This window comes from Ostrea edulis, chromosome 5 (genome assembly GCF_947568905.1).
Source record: "Ostrea edulis chromosome 5, xbOstEdul1.1, whole genome shotgun sequence".
Taxonomy (NCBI): Eukaryota; Metazoa; Mollusca; class Bivalvia; order Ostreida; family Ostreidae; genus Ostrea; species Ostrea edulis.
Window position 1 is genome coordinate 89,737,489 of NC_079168.1, and position 24,756 is coordinate 89,762,244.

A 24,756-nucleotide genomic window follows, 5' to 3' on the forward strand; every position below is an offset into this window, starting at 1 on the left:
TTATTTGTCTATATTTAATTACCATGTGTTCCATGTCTTACAAAAAATAAAACTGTAGAAAGAGATGCATTCAATATCTACAAACAAATGGATGGACTATATGATACAATCTACATATTTAAAAGGTAAAACAGGCAAGGAAATACACAGCAAGTTAGTTGATGTTTATGGGTCTTATGAACCATCTTATGCTCAGGTTAAATTCTGGGTAGGGGAATTCAAACGCGGTAGAACGTCTTTAGAAGATGAAGCCAATTCTGGATGCCACCGACGAAGAAATGTGTAAGAAAGTTCAGGATCTGGTATACTCTGATAGGCGAATTCAGGTGGAAAAAATAGCGCAGGCATTAGGAATTTCACATGGTAGCGTTTCAACAATCTTACATGATCGTTTAGGTATTCGCAAGCTAACAGCCCACTGGGACCCCAAATCCCTTAGCGATGAGCAAATGGCAACCAGAACGTCAGTATGCAGCGCCTTGTTGAAGCGTTTTATGTCAAAAGATGATTTTCTTTTGCATCTGGTGACTGTAGATGAGACTTGGGTTCATTATTATGACCCAGAGTATAAATCTCAGAGTCGTCAGTGGGTAGGGCCTGGGTTCCCGAGGCCAAAGAAGTTCAAGACGCAACCATCTACTGGCAAGGTGATGGCTACAGTATTTTGGGACGCAAAAGGTGTTATTATATTGGACTTTTTCCCCAAGAGAAGTACAAAAATCGCTAAAACGTGTCAAAGATGCATATGGCTGAGTTGCAGTTTGGAAATTTATGCACTCTTGCATTCACGAAGTAAAAACATGCACGTATTTAATATAGTTTAAAAGTATGAAGCTTCAAATGGCAGCAATAGGTATTTAGTGTGATAATGAACTCAACCTTTGGCCTTTGGATTTCAAAAGCAACATGACTCTTGAATGTCATCAGGATTTGAAGTCTGATAAACATGCACCAGCAAGTACATGTATAAAAGTTAGAGGCAAGCTCAAATCTACAGTATATAGTGAAAAAGAGACCTTGACCTTTTGACCTCAAAATAAATAGGAACCTTCCTCTTTTGGATGTGATCAAAATATGCAAGTCTGACAAAGACGCACCAAGTTATTATGCAAGTTAGAGACCAGATAAGCTCAAATCTACGGCATTTAGCGACAAAATGACCTTGACCTTTTGACCTCAAAATAAATAGGAACGTTATTCTTTTGGATGTGATCATGTTATGTAAGTTTCACAAAGATGCCCCTAGTAGTAAGAAAGTTAGAGACCGGACAAGCTCAAATCTATGGCATTTAGTGACAGTGACCTTTTGACCTCAAAATAAATAGGAACGTTCCTCTTTTGGATATGATCATGATATGCAAGTCTCGCAAAGATGCACCAAAAAGTATGAAAGTTAAAGACCGGACAAGCTAATTGTGGATGCCGCCCGTCCACACGCCCGCCTGCCTGGACGCCCATCCTTTGCCAATTTAAAAGCCGAGATTTGCTACGCAACTCGGCTAATAACTGGAGGGTACTATGCAAACTTGCTAGACCAGCTGAGAACCGCCAATCCGCCATCCATGGAAAACGCCGAGGTAAACTCTCTAAAGGTGTTTTGCTGCAACAGGACAACGTGAGAGTCCACACTTGCAAAGTTGCAATGGATGCTGTAGAGTACAATAGGTATGAATTAATACCACATCCTGCCTATTTGCCTGACCTAGCTCCTAGCGACTTCTTCCTATTCCCAAACTTGAAAAAGAATATCCGTGGATGTCATTTCCGGTCTGACGAAGAAGTTGGGATGGTAGTTGAGAAGTGGGTCAATGAAAAGGACTCAGACTTTTTCAGTTCTGGGCTGATGGCACTTGAACACAGTTGGTCTAAGTGCATCACACTAGAGGGCAATTACATTTAAAAAGAAGAGGTGGATCTCAACCGGAAATAAGTTAGGCTGGTTACTTATTGACTCGCCCTCATATCACAGCTGAAAATGAAGATACTCTCTCTTCTCTCCGTATATAATTAACTCTCACTGAATAGTAATTAATTATCGTTTCTTCAGTACAATTATGTATGAATTTGTCTCTCCAAGTTTAATGTAGTGATCACGGATTACATCGAACTTCTGTAGAACAGATTGTAAACCTAACACTTCTTGTTCATTGCGATTTGAATCTACACAATCCACCAAGCCGCTGTCTGTAGTCTTGAAGCTTCCTCCATTCTCTGTTTTCCTGTAGCTTACTCCACTTTTCTCCATGACAAGTGGAACTATGGAGCTCTTTGTTGAAAGTTCCTCTTGATAAAAACTATTGTCACATTTTTTTTTAATATCAAGCACTACTGCATTAGAGGGATCATCAAGATGAAGATTGGCTGATTTGTTCCCTGGAACACAATACTGGTCTTTTCGGTCTTCACCTCCTTCACTGATGCTATTGAGGACTTGATCACTCACTGAATGTTTATCAGAACTGTCAGGTATTTCTGAGTTCTTATAGATTTGATGAATGTCTTCACTGACAAGAAGTACAACTTTACCATTACTCCTCAGAACTCTAAAATTAGGGATAATCATAGTTGTTTAACTGTTTTACATATTGATACATGTACATTGTATATATATATATTTAAGTAATGAACATCACTTTTGAGCTGTTCATGGTCTGTATGAACATATTTGGATTTGAGGCTAGCGCGATTCACAGAGAATTTGCCTCAAATCCAAATCCGTTCATATTGACCATGAACAGCTCAAAAATGATGTTCATTTCTTATATTTATTTACTAAAACACTGTTTGTTTACATTGCTTCTATTTTGTTGCATAAAACGAACTCCTAGCCTCTGTCACAGTAGTTATTTTGATGTATGTCAACACATAGACGTGACGTCACATTTCGTCTCACCCTGCCTTTTATCAACATTGCATGATGCACTGTATTTTGGAGGTTGGAGTCCGCAAGATTGGGATGATAATCCACATAAGTTTACAATCTTAATCCAAAGGTGTGACTTGCGAGATCTTTGCAACAGATGTTCTATTTTTTTTCAAATCATTACGCTCTCTCAGTTGCGTGCTTTAAACTAGTTCATAATCCGTTCATAGTCAATGTGAACGGATTGTGTCGCACGCTGAAATTGGTTGGTTCATAGAGGAAAATGCGATTTGTAATTATATAAATATATATATATAATTTAATTCTTGTTGTATTCTAGCCTCTGATTGGTCAAATTCCAATTGAGGAATGCAGGTCATTTTTGTATAACCTGGTTTGGTATAGGTATAGGGGGGCCTTAGATTACACACTATTCCCTAGACAACACAAGATTCCCAAAGATTTTTTTTTTGTTATAAGAATTAGTTAAAATAGTTAATCACCTTCAATTCATGAGATACATGCTATATTCTGAAGGACTTTAATCTTAATATGAATTAGTAATGCATAATCAAAAGTAAAATTTTGATTTTGCAACGTATATTGAAATTAACAGCAATATCTAATACTGGATTACGATAAGAAATTTGCAATATCTGTGCATATGTCATTTTCAATCTTTTTCACCATGGTAACTCTAAATACACGTAACACTGGTTTCAGAAGGATTTGAAGGAAATTGAATATAAATCCTTTCTGTTAGGCATGACAAAAAATAAACATGTGACCACCAAGGAAGGTTTAAATTTGATTCATGAATTTGTTAAATAAGTAATAACTAAGATTCATCAAATTCGGGGTCAGCACTTTGGAAATTACTAAAACAAGCATGATGGCATTTCACATTGACCGTCAAATCGTATGAATGTGCTGAGGATGTATTGTTAAACTCATCAACTGACTACACTTAGAAACATAGTTACAGAAATCATAAAACATTTTCTCACTCTGGGGCAAATTTTTTCAAAAAAAAAAAATATGGAACGAAGAAGCAAGCGTGAAAAGAAATTCGCTTTGGCAGTTTTTTTGTTTCAGTTGATAAATTGTAAGCTTTCATAAACTAAATACTGGTAGTTATTGATAAAAATATTTGAAATTACAAACTAAATCTAAATAAGAAAGCAATATTGTGAATGTGATTCTTAATTAGTTATTTTAAGGACATATCTTACGAATTCAGACTTCACCGGAGGGCCACCTTTGAGACTATCCTTTTAATTAAAATCTCTTGAATATGATACTCAAGTGAGGATTAAGGCCTCTTTTGTATTACTATACCTGCACATTTCCTGTAGGAAAGACTCATGAAAGACAACAGACGACCCTTTTACACTGTGCTTCTTTCCAAATGGTGTGTCACAAACAATGCAATCCACACATTCATCACGTAAAGGCAGTGCTGAAAATCCCAAAGTAGGCCCATATTTACATATTATAATTGCATTTTTCATTGCAAGATTTCATTGTAGCTCTCAGAAGCTGGAGAGTGGAAGTGATAAAATCAATGAGAACTACAGAATATCTTATTGTATAGTCCTATACTGATTCAGCAAAGTTTTATCAGAAGTTGAAAAACTTCTCCATGTACAGCAATTGCATACAGTGGTTTCATTATAATTTTCTGAATATCAATTTTCATTGTTTTTATGATTGTGCCAAACCTTTAATGAAATTTTTGCTGATAAATGAAGAACACCGAGAATCTTACATTATGTATCAATGAATATGTATTTTTTGAGAGATCTACGATATTCAATGCCTACAAAAATAGAGAAAACCACAGTATTCTACAGTACTTACAGTTACTAAAATGTCTTGTTAGTGATATAATCTCATGCTATTTCAATGTATTATATTCTTGATAAATGCACTGACCTTTCAGTTTTTTTAATTATAAGATGTAAGGAATAAATGCTTTATAGGTTGTTGATATTACGGAAATATAACAACAATGGAGGCAGTGGGTAATATTTCTGCAAATCCTAAAAATCACACCATACCTCCTTAACACAAATAACCTCAACATGTATTCCTTAAGTAATTGCCTGTTAAACATAGTCACACTCAGTCTGATGTTACCAATTAGACAGAGAATTACCTGTCCATGTGTTAAATCCATACCTCTACAATCAGCCTGAATAAGCTGTAGTCTAGCTTGTACATTTCCAAATCTGATATTCTCATCCGCCAAATTCAACTGATCACTGCTAACATCACAACCAATGCAAAAAACATCCTGAAAAGTGTACGACATGTAGATTCATCAGATGAAATGGTAATAAAACATATAGGCATATACAGTATCATCAGTAAAAGCACAGGTAAGTAAAAGTACAGGTAACAAGAAAATATGCCCCCCCCCCCCCCCCCCCCATGTGGCAATACTGAAAAGTATCAACTCTTCATTAAAAATGTCTGCAATAATAGTGATGGGTTATCTACTAGTCAGGGGTAACCATAATGATAAGTTTGATCTCTTAAAATACTAAGCAGACATTTCCAAATAACTATATATTTTAAATCATGATTTGACCTTGTGATCTGAAAACCAATGGGGACCATCTACTCTTAAATTAGAAGGCACCAATGTACCAAGTTTGATTCCAGGGCTGTGTTCAAGATTGTAGCAGCTAGCCCAGGGACTAGGTATGGTAGCCCATTTGTGCCATTTTACAATTTTGTTATTTGTCGTCTTTTTGTTATTTTGGGGTGAAAAGTAGGTAATATTATCATTTTGTCATCTTTTCGTTAGTTCAGGAAGAAGTCACTGAATATCATTTCAATGTCTTTTCAAAATAACAAGATGATAAAGTGTAAAATGGCACAATTCATTTGCCATACCTAGCCCCCTGGCCAGCCGTTACGATCTCGAACACAGCCCTGTCAAAGAAATGCCACAGTTCTCAAGATATTGAGTGGAGAATATCTTATTATGTCCAGTTTGAACCTTGACCTTTTCCTCTCAAAATCAATGCAGATCATCCCCTTAAGTAGAACCAGTGAACCAACTTTGATGTTTGTTAAGCAAAGGCTTTCCAAGATGTGAGCAGACAATATCTTGCTATGTCCAGTTTGACCTTAACCTTTGACCTTGTGACCTGAAAGTCAATAAGGGTCATCTTATCTTCTATAGGGACAACCACTGTACCAAGTTTGGTAACTGTCACGCAAAAGATTCTTTAGACACTGAGAGGAGAAGACTTGATCTATAGACCAACAGGTACAAAACAATATGAGGTTACATTAAAAAAATCCAATAGACACATCTATCACTTGAACAGTTACATTTTCCCGATGTAAAAGTTCAAACATACCATTGCATCAGGGGTCATGGTGTGAATAAACTGAATCTACAGTACACTAGGATGCTTGCATATATATCTTCTACAAATTGTCTACTTGACAGTGGTTCTCATGAAGAAAATTTTTAAAGTATCATGTAAACATTTTGGAACACTAACATGGGCTCTACCACAGCCCCAAGGGTCATGGAAGCATCTACCTGAATTCTACACTGAAAGAAGATGCTTGCACACTAATTTGAGAAAGATTTTAAAAAAAAAGAAAGAGAATTTTCTTTTTAAAAAAAACTTGAATTTCTTTTTACCAAATGATGCAAACTTTGTGCCAAGTATGGTTGAAATTGGCTCCATGATAATTCAGAAAAGTCAAATATGTGAAAAGTGATTATGTTGATATTTGAAAGACAGACAGATGATGAACTAATTAAAACTTGAATTTTACTTCAAAGTTCTTTGCTGCTTCCAGAAGAATAGTGGCTTTTCCACACATTGGGTCCAAAACAACACACTGATTCTGTAAAAAAAACCAAAAAAAAACCCATTGTCATGTACAGCACACCTGATATCCAAAACTAATACTGATTTTAATCTATATTTATACACTGTTAAAAATACCTTAATCTCCAGTAAATTCATCATGATCCAAGTAACAGGGCCTCTTAATCCATGGCATTTCACATAGTTTCTTTTGGACAATGGAATTCTGAAAAAAAACAGAGAGACAAACTGTAACTTGGCCATATGCAGACTAAACAGTCATGATCACGAAAAATATTAAAAACAGAGTACCGTCTAACAATAATCATCACTTACTTTGTCAAAGGAATCCCGACACTCACATGCGCATCACTCACTTGTATACAAATCTAGTCAAGAAAATATCACCCAATCAACAGCGACGAGTTACACAACATCACCCAATCAACAGTGAGTTACACTTGGTTTGTTTGCTAGTCATTGTTGTAAATAAATGTTTAAATATATGTACGTTGTTTTGTATTTTCATACATGCAGAGGTTACTCACTTCAATGTCGGGATCTCTGTAATTCACACGCCATCTCAGCAACTGATTTAGTTTGATACCGATCTGTTTTGCCAGCAACTAAATCAAAATGAAATGCTGTTTCGTTACCCCCATTCAATTGAAATGTGACCATGGATTAAATGGAATATTATTACAAAATGTTTTGTTACGTTAAACCTTTATAAGGACATAGGACACCTCAAATTGGTTGGAGAATTTTATAAAACTATTGTAAATGTTTTAATATTGCTGAAACCCACATTTTACTCAACATTTTTTTATGAAACCACTTTCATTTCTGCATTATTCACAAATCTTTGGATGAAAATTCAACAGAAAAAACATTATCCAAAAATTGAAATTCTTCAAAAATGTCTGTTTATTGGTGCATTTAATGTATTATAATGACCAAATTACATCGATGTGTTTCCTATTATCTTAAATATAAAAATCTTTGCAGGTTCTACATATTTGGGTTGCAGGCAAATTTCAACAATAAATGTTTTTTAACATACAGTATGCCCCCTGTGTGGCAATATTGAAAAGGATCAACTTTTCATTAAGAATGTCTGTAGTGATAGTGAAAAATATGGTGATCTACTATTCAGGGGTAATCTTAATAAGTTTGATATCTCAAGATACTGAGCAGACATTTCTGATAACCTGTCATCATTTAAATCATGACCTTTGACTTTGTGATTTGAAAACCAATGGGGCCATCTACTTTTTAAGGGATACCAGTGTACCGAGTTTGATGTCCGCATAAAAAATAGTTCTCAAGATATTGAGTGGACAATATTTTATGATGTTCAATTTGACCCTTAAACTTTGACCTGTGAAACAATAGAGGTCATCTACTCTTTAAGGGAAACCAATTAATGTACCAAGTTTGGTGCATGTAACTGTTGAGCAAAGGGTTTGTTAAATAATGAGCAAACAATATCTTGTGTCCAAAGATTAACCTTTGACCTCAAAATCAATAGGATCAAGTCATTTAAAATTATGTGTATAACACAAGACCAAGAGCGATTTTTAGATAGACAGTTTTATTACGGAAACATTTCAAATTAAAGATACAAGTCAATCAAGACACTAGTATAGGGGAGGGGAATTGGACAAGTTCTTCACAGATCATATAGTGTCTAAAAATCTCTCTGTCCTCGGTCTCCCCAAAGTATATGTATATCCAGGATTAGTCAATCTGTTGGTCAATGCCCCAGGTGACCATTAATAATATTCAGTAATTTGTTTACTCAAATAATGCCCATTAATTTCTCCATAACCATTTCGGCCCGTTACCACTACGAGAATCAGTCATAACACAGGTGTGTCCAGCAATGCAGTCTATGCGAAAGACATCGGACCGTCGGACCTGACCGATGTGCAGTGCCTCAGGTCCGATGTGTCATTTTTTACACCGGACCGGAATGTCCGATGTCTCAGTATCCGGTTTTAAGTTTTATTATTTTGACGGGGAGTCATTTAAATGTTTGTTATAAGTAAAAAATATCACACAAATCCAAATACGTAAATGAATGTGATTAAACCGCAAGGGGCGTCTAAAGTATTATGCGGGAGGGATCCCAGGTATAGTATAATAAATAAGATTTCCTTGGTTTTGCATTTTCACGTGTTTCACTTTTTTACATTAGGTTTTTCGGTCTGACAAAATTTTGTTTGGTCCGGTGTGTTCATTGATTACACAGGACCGAATGTCCTGTGTGGTCCAAAAAACTTTCGCATATAGACTGAGCAATGTCCATCAAATTCTCCATCACTGTTTCGGTCCATTGTACTTCAAATGACCATTGATTTATAATGTACATTTGGATAAACTTAGCAAGGTATATGAAAATCAAATTAAACACAAACATATATACACGTACATATATAATTATGTATATATAAGGTAATGTCAATTGTGTTACATATAGAACCAGTGAACCAAAGGACCAGAGCCACAAAGTACTAAAATTGGCCCTTTCACCAAAATAAATGAAACTTTCACAGTTGATACTCTAGGATTTATAGGTCATAGAACAATTTATTTTATAACAATATCTTTTCTAGTTTTCGTTTTACAGTCGTTTAAACTTTGTGTTGTTTTTCAACAGAAAAACTATATAACGTCATGATGTTGACGTTATGAGAATCACAGTGTAATACACAAATAATGGACGCATAGGTTAATATATATTTTTTGGACTTATTCTGATTGTAAATCACAACTGTTAAAATAGTAGGAACTTGTATATTTTCTATCACGATGTTTAAATTTGTGATATATTGCCCCCCCCCCCCTTCTCACTACATAACACTACAATTTTTTCCCCGCTGTATTGGACATACATGTAATTGAAAAATCGTGATCAAAAATTAAAATTCCTTGCAGTGAAAGGACCACAGCAAACAGTATTGTTTTACCGTCCATCTCAAAGACGAGTTTATATTTTCAAGTTGCATATATCTATTTGTATCAACTTCCATTAAAATTGATATAATTGAGGATAAAAAAAAAGAGAGACAACTGTATAATTTTGATTAAACTTGAGTTATTATAGTAACTAATTACAAAAATGGAGTTTTCAAACTATTTTTTTAAAAATAAAACACGGTGGACCTTGAAAATTGTCGGCACCTCTGAAGTCTTAATTTTCTGAGCGTGGTAGACATTTAAGTCCACGGAGATCTGACATCTGTGCCTTCTTTGTGCCACCGTGCACCTTCGTGTGATAAAAAAAAATACTAAGCGAAATATTAGTGGGTGAAAATTAAAACGTATAAAACGGCGACTTGTATATATTCATATCATTTAATGATATTTATTATTGTAAATTTAAAATAGTAATTTAATTTTTAAAAATGTACCTTCACTGTCTATCTTTAAAGAATTACCATACTGATTTGATAACTTACTTAAATTGTTTACATGTTGGAGTTTGCTATTTGAAACAATTCATCTTAATTACCCTTAACTTATGACGTCCGTTCTGTATTAACTTTCCACGTTTATATGTTTGAAGCAGATATAGAGTGGACAGTGTCACTAAATGGATTTTAATTATCTCTAAGTAGAAACCTCAACATGTTTGTAAATCGGGATTATTTCTTGTATATAGATATATCAAGATATTGATATATATCCGTATGCAGACTTCCCCGCAGACGTTCACACCTTTATGAAACGCCCAAATTCTCGACATCCCGTACACAAACACCTGTACGTGTTAGTCGCACATTGTTTCACAGCACGAGCAGCACGAGTTCACCAAGAGAAGGATCATTTGACTTTGAAAATGAACAAACGAATATCACATGGTATAAATTGGCATTGATTTCAATTTGTTAAATAGCATGAATTATATCAGCTCAAAGAAATGTGGACCATAAAATGACAAGTAAAAGCATTGGTTTATTTGTTCGATTATTTTAAAAGATTGACATTTATATTAGTGCACCACATGTATTTTAATGTATAATTTTCATTGTAATTAAGAATATTAGATGATTTAGATCCGCTGTCTACATGTTTACAGGTAGTGTAGGAATATCAAAAAGTGTACAGTTGACAACGCGATTGAAATAAGAATGCGGACAATTTTTTGTTTATTCAGTGACTCACGAACTTACCCGTCTTCTGAATGAAAGTTATAGAACATACTATTTTTTTTATATCAGTTATAACACCCGAAAACGGGGGCAAAAATCATCTTCGCTTGCCATGGGTTTTGGGTCGATTCTGCTCTTCGTGGGCTGAACACATTTTGCTATCGAAGATGGAAATTTTCTTTAAAATGCCTAGATTGTCCGCTTGCATAAACATGTATTACGGTGGTAAAAAAAAGTCTAGTAAATCCAATGAAGTTGTAGTAATATAGATTTTATATTTATTTCATTTTTGACTGAGAGGGCGTTAGATAGCTAGGCACGTAACATCGGTTTAAAAAAAAGGGAGGGGGGGGGCAGTCCTAACTCGCGCCACCCGAATAATTTAACATGGAAAAAAAGAGAAATTAAATATATCAGAATGAAGTGGAATGGTTAATTAATAAGAATAATATTGTACATTTAAGATTTGATTAAACTTCCCGTACCTGTATACAATTACTGGTGCTCTCTCTCTCTCTCTCTCTCAGTTATAGATTCAGTACTGTTGTATAGCGTGTATGAATAGAAGCAACTAAAATGCAAATCGTCAAATAATGTTGTCTATATATATTTGTGTGTGAACTAATTGCATTTGAAACCGATATTTTAAAACATCCTTACAGTAGACTTGGATGGGTCCATGTGGCGATCTATCCACTGCATACTTAAAGAAATTGAATTTGGGAGGGGGATTGGGACAGTTTGAGTGGATGAAAACCACCACCGCCACCACACACATGTACACAATTTAAGGTTTTGAAGATTGGACAATTTAAGCACAATTTCCTGTTGCTATTGTAGGCTGGATTATTAAATTAAGATATATTTATTGGCACAACACATGTCCAGTTTATTAATTGGCAAAACATATATAATATAGCATTCAGTCCGTCTGTCATAATTTAATTTTACTTGTATCACGCAATTTGATTTGTTGAGCACGCTGAAAAAATATTTGTTTATATTGTTTAAATGTAACTTGGCATTGGGACACACCTCCTTGACAACCAAGACGACACTATTTTTCCTTTTCTAATGTTATATTGGACAATGGAACACTGATACGTTGATAGGCCTTCGAACTAGGCCATGAAATTGAAAATCAACGGAATCAAACATGCACAATTTATAAATACTGTACTGTCTTACCCCCCCCCAAACAAAAAACAAAACGCACAGTCTTTGTTTACAAGTAAAGTTACATAAAAATAGAAAATAAAAAACTCATGACATGTACAATGATATCATATGTGAAATCAAAACAAAACAAAACCAGTATATCGAATATTTTCATATGGGGTTACTTGATCCGCCTATCGAAGCATAAAATGCGTCATGAATATCTTACAACAGATGACGTCATGTCTCATCGATAACATGTGGATCGCTATCTATGAATTGCTTACATAATTTACTGTCGGATTTAACTGGCGGCAATGCTGCATGCTATGGTAAGTCATGTTGTAGTTGAAATCTGTTATTTTGAATTCCTTTTTGCCTGACCAGGTCATGCTAATATTCAGTCCGAAATTTGGATGTACTGTAAATCAAAGAAGGACTTGCTCCCAATGTACGTAAAGTTAGGTTAAATAAAACAGTTATTTCGAATGTTGACAGTCTAAAGCTGCGTAGTAACACTTTTGTAAAATAAATAGAGCAAAAATTATTCGATATGATATCAGTACCATACAAGAATACTTGCGTGAAGCCTGAATATTTTCCGATATCCCAAAGTGAAAGAAGACGCCGCGCCATGTTCATTTCAGTCACTAGGCCTAACAGTTTTGGTAACTGTCGTTTCGTTCAATGATAATGTTTATGATAATAATGTAAAACTACCAAAATTGTACACAGTTTTTAAGCAACGATGCAATGAAGATGTATTGTGAACGACTTTAAAAGATGAAAACAACTAGGTATTGAAAATGAACATCTATAGTAAAAGGGCAAAACAAGCTGCAACCAAAAACTATTATTAGGTGAGGGAATTTCCCTTGCTTTAAAAATAAACACCGAACTAAAATGACCTATGTACATATACATGACACGAAATAAAAAACGTAGTTTCCTTCTCCATAAGATACTTAAACCAGCCATATTTTCTGTAAAATTCAAGTTTACCACCACTAGCGCATTATAACCGTAATATTTTTCAGCAATCCGGAATATCGTTTTTTTTTAAAATAAAAATAGTGCTCATAGCTCGCCCTAAAATATTTTTGCATTTATGGTCAATTGAAAAGGTGTATATTATAAAAATACTTTAAATATTTTGGGCGAGATGAAACCAATATGACAAAACCTTTACAAAATAACCAGTTTTTGGTGGAAAATGACAGAAATACGGTACCATATCCGGTTCTAGTATGTATACAGCTTTAGTTGTGCTCCTATTTTTAAAATCTAACATGTTTTTTTAAGCCCCGGATTCTGATACATATTTATAACACCAATACTCCTATTCAACACTTACTTTCATTTTTATATATTTTAAGGGCCATAATATGGGGTTTGTGGCTCTGGTCCTTTGATGTCTGTCAAGCGAAAGGTTTTCAGGATTTTCAGCAGACAATATCTTACTATGTCAAGTTTTACCTTGACCTTATGACCTAAAAATCAATAGGGGTCATCTACTCATTAGGTAGAAGCAGTGCACTAAGTTTGATTGATGTCTGTCAAGCAAAGCATTCTCAAGATATCAAGCCGAAAATATCTTACTATGTCCAGTTTAACCTTTAGAGGGACTGATTCACAATTTCCACCCAAATTTTGGTTGTTTTTTTTATTAATTCTAATGATCAAAATCTACTGTCTAATGTGTTTAAAAGGTTTCACAAAAAACTTAGGTTATAAATTATCACAGAAGGCCATTTTAGAGAGTTTATTATTTGTTTTGTAAACAAAGATTGCAGCGTTATTGAAAATTGTTTATGAAGTTTTCAAAAGAAATGGATACCTAGCTAAGTTTATTATATTTATCTCATTTCAAGTATTCTTTAGGTAAAATGTGTCATCTAAAAGTTAAATTTTTTACTGTGAAAAATCAAGATGCTTTAAGTAACAAAATTAACATTTCACTGGTGTGTTAGACAAAATAAAATGACTCAAGTCTTTGTTTACAAAACAATAAAAGATTTAAGGCTAAAATATTGCATTTATTTTTGCATTCAGAAGATCCAAATTTTGGCTGTCAACATTAAACGAGATATATTTTTAATGTTTAACATAAAAAATGAAAAATATATTTTTTCAAAAAACATGAACCAGTCCCTTTAACCTTGTGACTTGAAAATCAAAAGGGGTCATCTATTCTCTAGGGACAATCACTGTGCCAAGTTTGGTACAATATGTCAAGCAAAGGGTTCTTTAGATATTGAGCACACAAGACTCGGTCTACAGACCAACCCTTTACCTATGACCTCATCTACTCTCGGAGGGCAACCGCTGCACCAAGTTTGGTAACTATCGAGTAAAGGGTTCTGTAGATATTGAGCGGACAAGACTCGGTCTACAGACTGACCAACTGTCGAGTAAAGGGTTCTGTAGATATTGAGCGGACAAGACTTGGTTTACAGACTGACCAACTGTCGAGTAAAGGGTTCTGTAGATATTGAGCAGACAAGACTCAGTTTACAGACTGACCAACAGATGCAAAACAATATGCCCCCTCTTTTTCAAAGGGGGACATAAAAATTACAAAATGTGTTTGTGTGCTGTGAAAATTCATCTCAAACAACAAGGAGAATCATCAAGTCAATGAAATGTTTGTTATCTGTATCTGTGCTTGCTTAACAATACCTTAACACACGTACTTAGGAGATGATAATGTTTTCATACCTGACTGCTGACCTTTCTTCCTAGCATCCCTGAACATTTACAAGACACGCGGAAGCTTGGTTGCCCCTCCTGTTTAAACTTCTTAGCAGGAGGTCCTTCACCCCTGGAACAAGTTAACTCCCTTTGTATCTTGCCACCATGTCTGGTTTGTAGGAGCTCTATTACTTTACAAAGCTCATCATTCCTCCACACTTGCTCATTTAAAATATCTGCTCTGAGACAATTTAAAAATGTAGCTCGGTCCAAATCTGCATTTAAAAAAAATTCAAATACATGTAGATGTATCAATTTGAAAAAAATTTTGAGTTTGTTAAACACAAATGACCCCAATCATGACCAAGTTCTGTGCATTTTTTAAATATCTGCGACCCCAAAGGCAATCTCTGACAATCTCATTACAACATGTGGTGCCAATATCCCTTCTATTCTATTTTTAGTAAAAGAGCCCACACCATTTGACCCATAGTAACACCCCCTCCCACCCCCGGGGGCAATCACAGAAAACCCTGTTGTTAAACCAATCATTAGTAATAAAGACCATAACTTTGACCCTGTGACCCCAGAGACAATCTCCGATAAGCTTTCCATTAAACCAACCTATGAACATCTTTTTAAGTTATTTCCCTTTGACCCCATGGGCAATTAAGCCAAGTTGATCATTAGACATGGTGCATATATGAAGGCTGCTATCTCTTACAGTTCAAAACTTACGGCCAAGGTCAAAGTTGTTGACGAATAAATAAAATGAAAGAAAAACAAACAGCTCACAAACAATATGCCTGATCTTGGGAGTGTTAAACAATAGGAGTAGCAACAAATTGAAGGTCTTTCTGACATGTGTACTAACAATTTTTTTGTTTCCAAACCAACTTGGTTAATATATCTATAATTATGATATATAATATCTTGTGCATCGTAAACCATTTGATTTCATACCAGATGGAAGAAATAGGTCGTAATTTTTTGTTCATTCTTGAATAATTCAATTCTCAAACATCTTCGGTTGGTGTTATTTGTATAATGTATGCATTGCATGCTCCTTCTTCACACGTGGTCAGAAAGAAAACGATAAGTTCATTGACTGTAGATATAGAAACGATAAGTTCATTGACTGTAGATATAGAAGTAAGGACATATCACACTAAATTCATTATGCTAGATCATGTGTAATCTATTACTGGGGAAAATGGCACGTTGTATGCTAATAAGACCGTCACTTGGTCAGCACTTAATTGGATGGTTTCAGAATGAAAGTGTGTGCTAAAAAGACAGTCTTTTGAACCTATTTTCAATCATATCTCTACAACATTAGTTTCATTTGATTCATAGAATACCATAGTATTGGTGTAATCTTAATCATACATAAAAACTGGAGCGTATTTACCTTTAGCCTCACTTTAACTGACACTTGGTAACATTCAGATGACAGTGGCTCCTTAAAACTATCATTTTATGATTAAAGTTCCAGTTATTCACTGTGATTACAAAACAGATGTCTATGGTGATTTTTTTTTAGACAACACATTTAAATTCATGATAAGTTTATACATGCACCTTTATATTCATTTGAACCTTTATAAAAGACCAGCGCAAATGCCCTTTCAACAGTCTTAAGTTCTAAAATGGTATCAATTTGGTTCACACTGCCTTGAAAATGCACTCGACCCTCAGAAATGGAAACCTACAAACAAACAAAACATAAATTATTAACACATGTACACTATACTTTCTAGCTGCAGAACTGTCCCTCTCATGCAGGGGGGAGGGGGGATCCTTTTTCAAAATATAAGATAACTTCTTTGTGAAGTAAAAATGAACAAATTGGTTTTAGTTTAATTCTAATGGTCAATCATTAATTTTTTATGAAACATGTAATTATTTTGAAATTTCGACTGCATGGTTTTTATAATTTTTTCATTTCATAAAAATCAAAAAATTATAGTTCTTTACTGTCTAAATTCTACAACTTATTCAATTTTAATAAAAATTAAATATTAAAAAGAAAACCAAAACATATCTACACTTTCAACAAAGTGGACACTTTCCATAATCAAGTGCATGAGTATGAACTGGCATTTTTCAGATGTATGTAGGTATAATTTATAAATGCACCTTAACATACATGTACCTTTTAAATTTGTAAAAAAAAAAAAAAAAAAAAAATTTTTTTTAAAATCTATTTTGTGCTTTATTTATATTAAAATTGTTACCTCTATAATGAGAATCTCCTCAGCTGCTAAATGTCCATATTGAATACACTACATCAAATTGCACTTGATTAAGGTGTAAACTATGGAGTGCCAAATTAACATCAACTCAAATAACTGAAGATACATATTAAAGTATTTGAAGATTCATTAATTCATTTGATGTGTGCAACAATTTGATAAAAGAAATCTTCAAATAATTAATGATAACTTCAATTCTGAATTATTGCCAGCATTGGTAGAATCATTCAAAGCATTAATCATTCTGCTGAATTGATGAGCAAGTTATAACATTGAATAGTTGTTCTCTTCAAATGACTTGATATCGATCAATTTGAATTGATGCATGCTACAATTGATTTGAAGAAAGTGCGTAAGTAATTCAATTAATGCGCAGAAAAATTTAATTATTGCTCTCTTCCATTGAATTTGAAGCACATATTAGGCCTACTTCAATTTTTCAATTGAATTAAAGATATCATTAATTCAGTTGATGCATGCGAGCAATAATTCTTTTAAAGAGAGCAGTTCTAAAGAATTAGACATATCTTCCAATCAACGTGTAAACAATTGAATTAATGATCTTTGTAACTGAATTGTTGATTTCTTTAAAAGAACTGATGCCAGGGGCGGATCCAGGTATTGTAGTTCGGGGGAGGGGGGGGGGCCACATTATGAGGCAGGGGGTCTAAGGGCCGCCTTGAGGCCCCCAGTGGGTCAAGGGCGAAGCCATGGTGGGGGCTCAGGAGGCAAAGCCCCCGGATGCTCCTGTATTTTACAGATTTTATAGGGCTTAATTGAAATAATTGTCTCCTATCCAGTAATTTGTACTAGCTATTTTCTATCATTTTTGATAAGGTGAAATTAATAAACTGACGCAAATTTTAAGGGTTTTTAGAAAAAATCAAGTCCTCCCAATAAAGTAATTCAAGAAATCAAAAGATTTTGTCATTTATTTCTCCAGGAGTGTAAGAAATTATTGCTTCTTTTATCGTTTAGTACATTTTTCTAAACAAGCTAGACACCACGATTTACCTTCATTTGAGTGCGCCCTCCCCTCTTAAATCCGCCGCTGGATGCGTGCATTTATATATATTCCTAATATTAAAAAAAGTGTTGACAATACTAGACCTAGATTTTAATTAAAGATCTTCCATTGAATAAAAGAGCTGGGTCATCAAATCATTAAATACAGAGTCCCAAATTAAATTTTGTGAGCAATAATTCCCCAACATTGATGCGCGCATCAAATTGAATTGATGGGCGCAATATAATTGATTTCATATTGAGTGTCTGTCCATTCTCTAAGGTCGAGTAGGTTAGAATTTTTTGTGAGGAATTGTTTTTGCTGCCTGATCGTTAAAAAAAAAAATATAGATCTATCTTTGAAATAAAAAGAAAATACCACGTATTCTTTATCAACCTCTTCGTATATTTCTTGATATGCAAAAGTCTCCGTTCCTCTCCCAGCTGTACAAAAGAAGCGCATGACTTTACTTTCACTTTCAAAGTAACTCTTCATTGTAGAAAACCACGAATGGTATTGGTTTGTAAATAATATAACAGGTCAGAGCGCGCGGTCTGTTGTCATGATTTGTTAATTTCATCCTCAAAGGATGTAAAACAAGTTCTTATCTGTAGAATTTGTGGTAAATATTCACACATTGATATTTTGTTAAAGTTTTTGATAAATGAAAAAGAAATTCAAATTAATGAGCAAAACCAGTACATGTAATTTTCTGTTTATATTAGCAACCGATATTTGCACTCGATATGCCCGATTCGAAATTATTGACCACTGTTTAGGACAATTGGTGACATTAACCAGCGTTCTAAATTATTATTTATGACAATTAGTAAGCCCTTGAAAGTTTATTTCGACATTGATTGAACTTGTTGAATATTACAGCACAATAAAACAGAATGGGTGAAAAGGCAGCCCTCGAAACCAGATTGGAGGACTTCGTAAAGTCCAAAACTGCAGAATCGGTGTATTTAGATTTATCAGCTCCATCCACAATTGTCATAAAAAGGAGGGGTAAGCATGGCTCTGTTCTCCTTGGGACATTCTGGATGAATGTTTTGCAACATCCTAATAACTATCCTGTACAGAGATACCCATACAAAAAGCTCTATGATAAATATGGGAATTACAAAGTCATGCTACGAGTGGATGATGTATCGATGACTGTCTACATGAGTACTGGGACACTTACCATCCAAGGTAGTTTTGTCTTGGATTGGTTTCAGAAAAGATTTGCTAAAGTTATGGATGCTTATGACATGCCACCGCTGGAACCTCAGCCTGTGTGTGACGGATATTTGGAGCATGAAAAAAGGTGGAATGAGCTCAGGAGGAAAGACAATGAGACACAAGGTAGATCTGCATGATCCCCCCCCCCCCCCCCCCCCCCCATAAAACATGTTTTGCTTCCAAGAATCAGTTGCACTTTAATTTTTTAAATGTCCACAACAAATCTGCTGAGCAGACATAGAAGATTAACAATGCATGAATCATATGATTGGTGTACGACTTAATTACAAATTCAAGCTCAAAAAGATTTCAACCAATTAGAATCAATTTGAAAACGATTTCATCATGTTTATTTTGGGAAGCATTTTGCATCTATTTCCCAAAATAAACATGATCAAATGATTAATTTGATCATTGATTGTATATAAACTGGTATGATTTATCCAATACTTCTTGCTAAGTTCTGATTATGAGAAATTTTTTGTAAGAAATAAACAGTAACACACATTTCATGTGGGCCTGCACTACAATTAAACTGATGCATATTTGTAAACTGAAGAGTTTAAAATGTTAATTAGATTTTTGTTAATAAACCTTTTGTCAACAAATTTGCCCAAGGGTGATGTGTACAAAGACAATTAAAGCCAACCGTGTGGATATCCACCAATGAATTTTTTCTTGAAGAAAGACTACTTTTAAGTTACTAAACATTGCCAGGAAAATTCTAATAATGAAATATGATTATAACAAAGAGCCAGGGATGGTTGAGTTTGCTTGACTAAAGGCATATTAGTATGTTATATTTATATCATACTTGTAGTTTTTAGCTCATTTATTAAAGCTGAAAGCTCAAGTGAGCTATTCTGATCGCCTGTTGTCCGTCGTCTGTTCGTCTGTAAACTTTTTACATTTTCGACTTCTTCTCCAGAACCACTGGGCCAATTTCAACCAAACTGGGCCAAAAGCATCCTTGGGTGAAGGGCTTTCAAGTTTGTTCAAATAAAGGACCAAGTCCCTCTCAAAGGGGAGATAATCACAAAAATGCAAATATAGGGTGAGGTCATTTAAAACAAGAGTACCGCAAACGGTACATAATACGCCCGTGAAATGCTTACATAGGGTGTTTTTCTTGTGCTATAATTTGTATAACTTTGCTTCAGGTAGTATCAGCCATCATGAGGCTGTGACAAACTTTCATATGAACAAAGGGTCTTAGCTTAAAAATCGAGATTTCCTCAAAATGGATCAAGTTCAAGAACCTGTAATTTTCTCAAAAATTGTAGAAAATCAAAATCCATCCCACATGCACATCTTCAATACCCATACAAACACTCCACAAAATAAGAAGGTCCTCACTTGAAAACTGTGGGAGGAGTAGGGTGGACAAATTATGTACCCTCCATAGAATATTAATTTCCAAATAGACTAAGTTCAACAACCTGTAATTTTCTCAAAAATCGTAGAAAATCAAAATCCATCCCACATGCACATCTTCAATACCCATACAAACACTCCACAAAATAAGAAGGCTCTCACTTGAAAACTTTGGGCGGAGTAGGGCGGACATATTATGTACCCTCCATATAATAATTATTTCCAAATAAAGGGGCAAAACTCCTGGAAAAAAGGTCGAAATGGATCAAAATTGCAGTATGATCTAGAGTGACCCACAAAGAAGCTACACAGCAAGTTTCAGCATGATATGTGAAAGGGAAATGAAATTATAAAGAGAAAACCCTGAACGGACAGACTGATGGACAGACGGACGGAAGTACAGACATTGCTGTACCATAATACGTCCCGTCTAAAGACGGGCATATAAAAAAGAACCACTGGGCCAGAAGAGTTGAAATTTAGATGAAAACTTCCTGACATAGTGCAGATTCAAGTTTGTTCAAATCATGGCCCCAGGGGGTTGGCTGGGGCCACAATGGGGGATCAAAGTTTTACGTACAAATATATAGGAAAAAATCTTTTAAAATCTTCTTCTCAAGAACCACAGAGGCAGAAAAGCTGAGATTTACATGAAAGCTTCCTGACAATGCAGACTCAAGTTTGTTCAAATCATGGCCCCCAGGGGGTTGGATGGGGCCACAATAGGGGATCAAAATTTTACAAATATATAGGAAAAATCTTTTAAAATCTTCTTCTCAAAACCACTGAGCCAGAAAAGCTGATATTTACATGAAAGCTTTCTGACATAGTGCAGATTCAAGTTTGTTCAAATCATGGCCACCAGGGGTAGGTTGGGGCCATATCAGGGACTAAGGTTTTACATGCAAATATATATGGAAAGTCTTCAGATATGGGCCAAGGTGACTAAGGTGAGTGATGTGGCCCATGGGCCTCTTGTTCTTCATTTAGCATCAAGTGGAATTCGCAATTAACTACTGTAACATTATAATTGTAATTGAGTTTCTTGTACCTGTGATTATATAACTGTATTGATGCTGTATTGTAGAAAAAATACAACAAAAACAGAAAGAGACTGAAGAGAAAGCTCTGATGTTAGATGAAATGCCTCCATTGGAGGCTGCATACACTAATGGAGAAACAGATCCCACTGGAGATCACAAAGACGAGGGAAAAGGGAATGCTGACAAGCAAACGGGGACAACCCCGGAGAATGAAGTGGATGAACTAACAGATGACCTTGAACTTCTTGCACTAGACTTGGTAAGAATTTAAGATACCTTATTGTTCATATATCGGCATGGTAAGCTGCAAAGGATAAATCCAATACTGGATAATACAGTGGCCATCAAAATCCGAGCCATACCATGCTTATTGATGCATATTTTGGATTAATTGAGACACCGTCTAATGCCTGTGGTTGATTTAATCTTTTTAAATTCATCCCATGTGGTGAACTTGTAGAAAAAAATGTTTGGTATGATTAATATACATGTACATTGATCATTTCATTGCAAAACAAGTTATGGATCACGTGTGTGTGTGTGTGTGTATATATATATATGTATATGTATATATATATATATATATATATATATCTGTAAATTCCAAATTTAGTCTTCCCAAAATAAACATAGATAAAGACTTTTGATTGTGTACAATGTTGCTGTTCTTCACATCACTGACCAGTAGAGTTGCCTTTTATGGTCTTAAAACAAATTTCATGTCATACTTTCAAAAACAAATCTCCAAATTTTGTGATAATATTAAGAAAATTACAATCAATATTTGAGATAGAAATCTAAATTATTAATTCAATATAATATTTTTATTTTGAATTGAAAAAAGGTTTACATATACTTCCAAAGTGTGACGAACCATGGCCTGTCAACATTGTAAAATTTTCACACAATACAAAAATGTATCCATTTTCATAAAAAAAGATTTCCCAATTTGCCGTGGGTTTGCAGCAAAATTGCCAAAATATTCATCATGATCAAAAGGCATTTTCAATTTGGCAGTAAAGGGACCAAGATTTCTTAATAGTGAAGAGTCGCAAGACGGAATCAACAATAACAGTGATCCACTTGGATTCAGCTTCAAAACTTTTTACGATATTGTCAAAGACACAAGCTCAATACATCAAAAGATATATAATTGGTGAAATAGGTTATAGAATATAAAGACACTAAGTGTGTTAAGCTAATCAACTACATCAGATATTTCTAATTACAGTAGAATGGAGATGTTTTGAAAAGTCAGCTGGCACACCTGAGTACACCTGTAATTAAGGATGGTCCGACTTACATCTACAAACTCTGGAAATCTCTCCTCTCTCAGTGGCTCTCCAACCCAGACTGCAAAGTCTACCTGGCCACACCCTTCCTTGATGTAGAGAGAATGACTGACATTTGTGAACTTGTCCTCAAAAACTTTACTACAGCAAATATTGAAGCTTTCTATGTACGCATTAAATGCAATTACAATGAAAAAATTTCGGATGTGAAGAGAACTGCTCAAAACCGGTTCCCAGGCAAGCAGCAGCCCATCATCGAGTACAAACTCTACAATAGGATTGTGTATCCCCTTTCTACCTTTCATTGCAAGTTCATTGGTTGTACAGATGGACAAGGCGGTGCGGAGGTGCTGGTGACCAGCGCGAACTTTACTGCGGATCATTTTAAGCATCACAATGCTGAGTCAGCTGTTTACCACACCATGTCAGAAGCTGATTTTATACAGCGATTTATCAGACCTTTGTCGTTCTCAAGACAAAACTGAACTAGACTTCAATAAGTTGAACTGTAGCAGCACCACCATATACAGATACTAGGGTACACACAACACCATATAGCAGCACCACCACACACAGATACTAGGGTACACACAACACCATATAGCAGCACCACCATACACAGATACTAGAGTACACACAACACCATATAGCAGCACCACCACACACAGATACTAGAGTACACACAACACCATATAGCAGCACCACCACACACAGATACTAGAGTACACACAACACCATATAGCGGCACCACCAAACACAGATACTAGAGTACACACAACACCATATAGCAGCACCACCACACACAGATACTAGAGTACACACAACACCATATAGCGGCACCACCAAACACAGATACTAGAGTACACACAACACCATATAGCAGCACCACCACACACAGATACTAGAGTACACACAACACCATATAGCGGCACCACCACACACAGATACTAGGCTACACAACACCATATAGCAGCACCACCACACACAGATACTAGGCTACACAACACCATATAGCAGCACCACCATACACAGATACTAGCAGCACCACCATAACATATACTAGAGTACAAACAATACCATATAGCACCACCATACACAAATACTAGGCTACACAACACCATATAACAGCACCACCAAACACAGATACTAGGGTACACACAACACCATATAGCAGCACCACCTAACACAGATACTAGAGTACACAACACCATATAGCAGCACTACCACACACAGATTCTTTGGTATACACAACACCATATAGCGGCACCACCATACACAGATACTAAGGTACACACAACACCATATAGCAGCACTACCACACACAGATTCTTTGGTATACACAACACCATATAGCGGCACCACCAAACACAGATAGTAGGGTACAAACAATACCATGATAGTTTTATCTTTTAAGAATTAAAGGCTATGCTGTATGATAGTGCTAGTAAGTCATCATGGTTTAATTCTAGTGCAAATTTTGTAGAATTATTGATAATTATTTTCTAAAATGAGTGTGTTAAGTGAAAAACACTGAAAGCCACAATTGTATTTAATAGGATTTATATGTGAAAAGAACCCCCTGATTTCATTGATTTGGAAATCGTTATCTAGTTTAGTCTGAAGTTGAAATGTAGATTAGTGCAAGGAGTGCTATTTTAACAGATATTTAAGCAAGAAAATATTTTTTCTAAGAAATTATTTTTTCATCATAGATATAAGATTTTGTGAGTTAAATTTTTTAACTTTAGGGATAGATTATTTTACAAAATATGTTATCTTTATATGTCTTTACACACATTTTTATCCAATAAACATCTATGCACATGTTGTTCAGTCCTGATTAGGATGATA

General features: G+C 35.0%; 1 protein-coding gene and 1 pseudogene across 1 annotated transcript; one reads left to right on the forward strand and one right to left on the reverse strand.

Moving 5' to 3' along the window:
* Positions 1–18,479, reverse strand: LOC125649601 (THUMP domain-containing protein 2-like). The gene is made up of 10 exons (XM_048877245.2): positions 18,348–18,479; positions 16,290–16,416; positions 14,736–14,983; positions 7,251–7,328; positions 7,039–7,091; positions 6,841–6,928; positions 6,668–6,739; positions 5,045–5,159; positions 4,202–4,322; positions 1–2,543 (listed from the first exon to the last, which is right to left on the reverse strand). The coding sequence occupies exons 1-10, from the start codon at positions 18,462–18,464 to the stop codon at positions 2,033–2,035; spliced, it is 1,530 nt and encodes a 509-aa protein (XP_048733202.2). The 5' UTR covers positions 18,465–18,479; the 3' UTR covers positions 1–2,032.
* Positions 8,782–24,733, forward strand: LOC125649602 (uncharacterized; annotated as a pseudogene).
* The last annotated feature ends 23 nt before the right edge of the window (positions 24,734–24,756 follow it).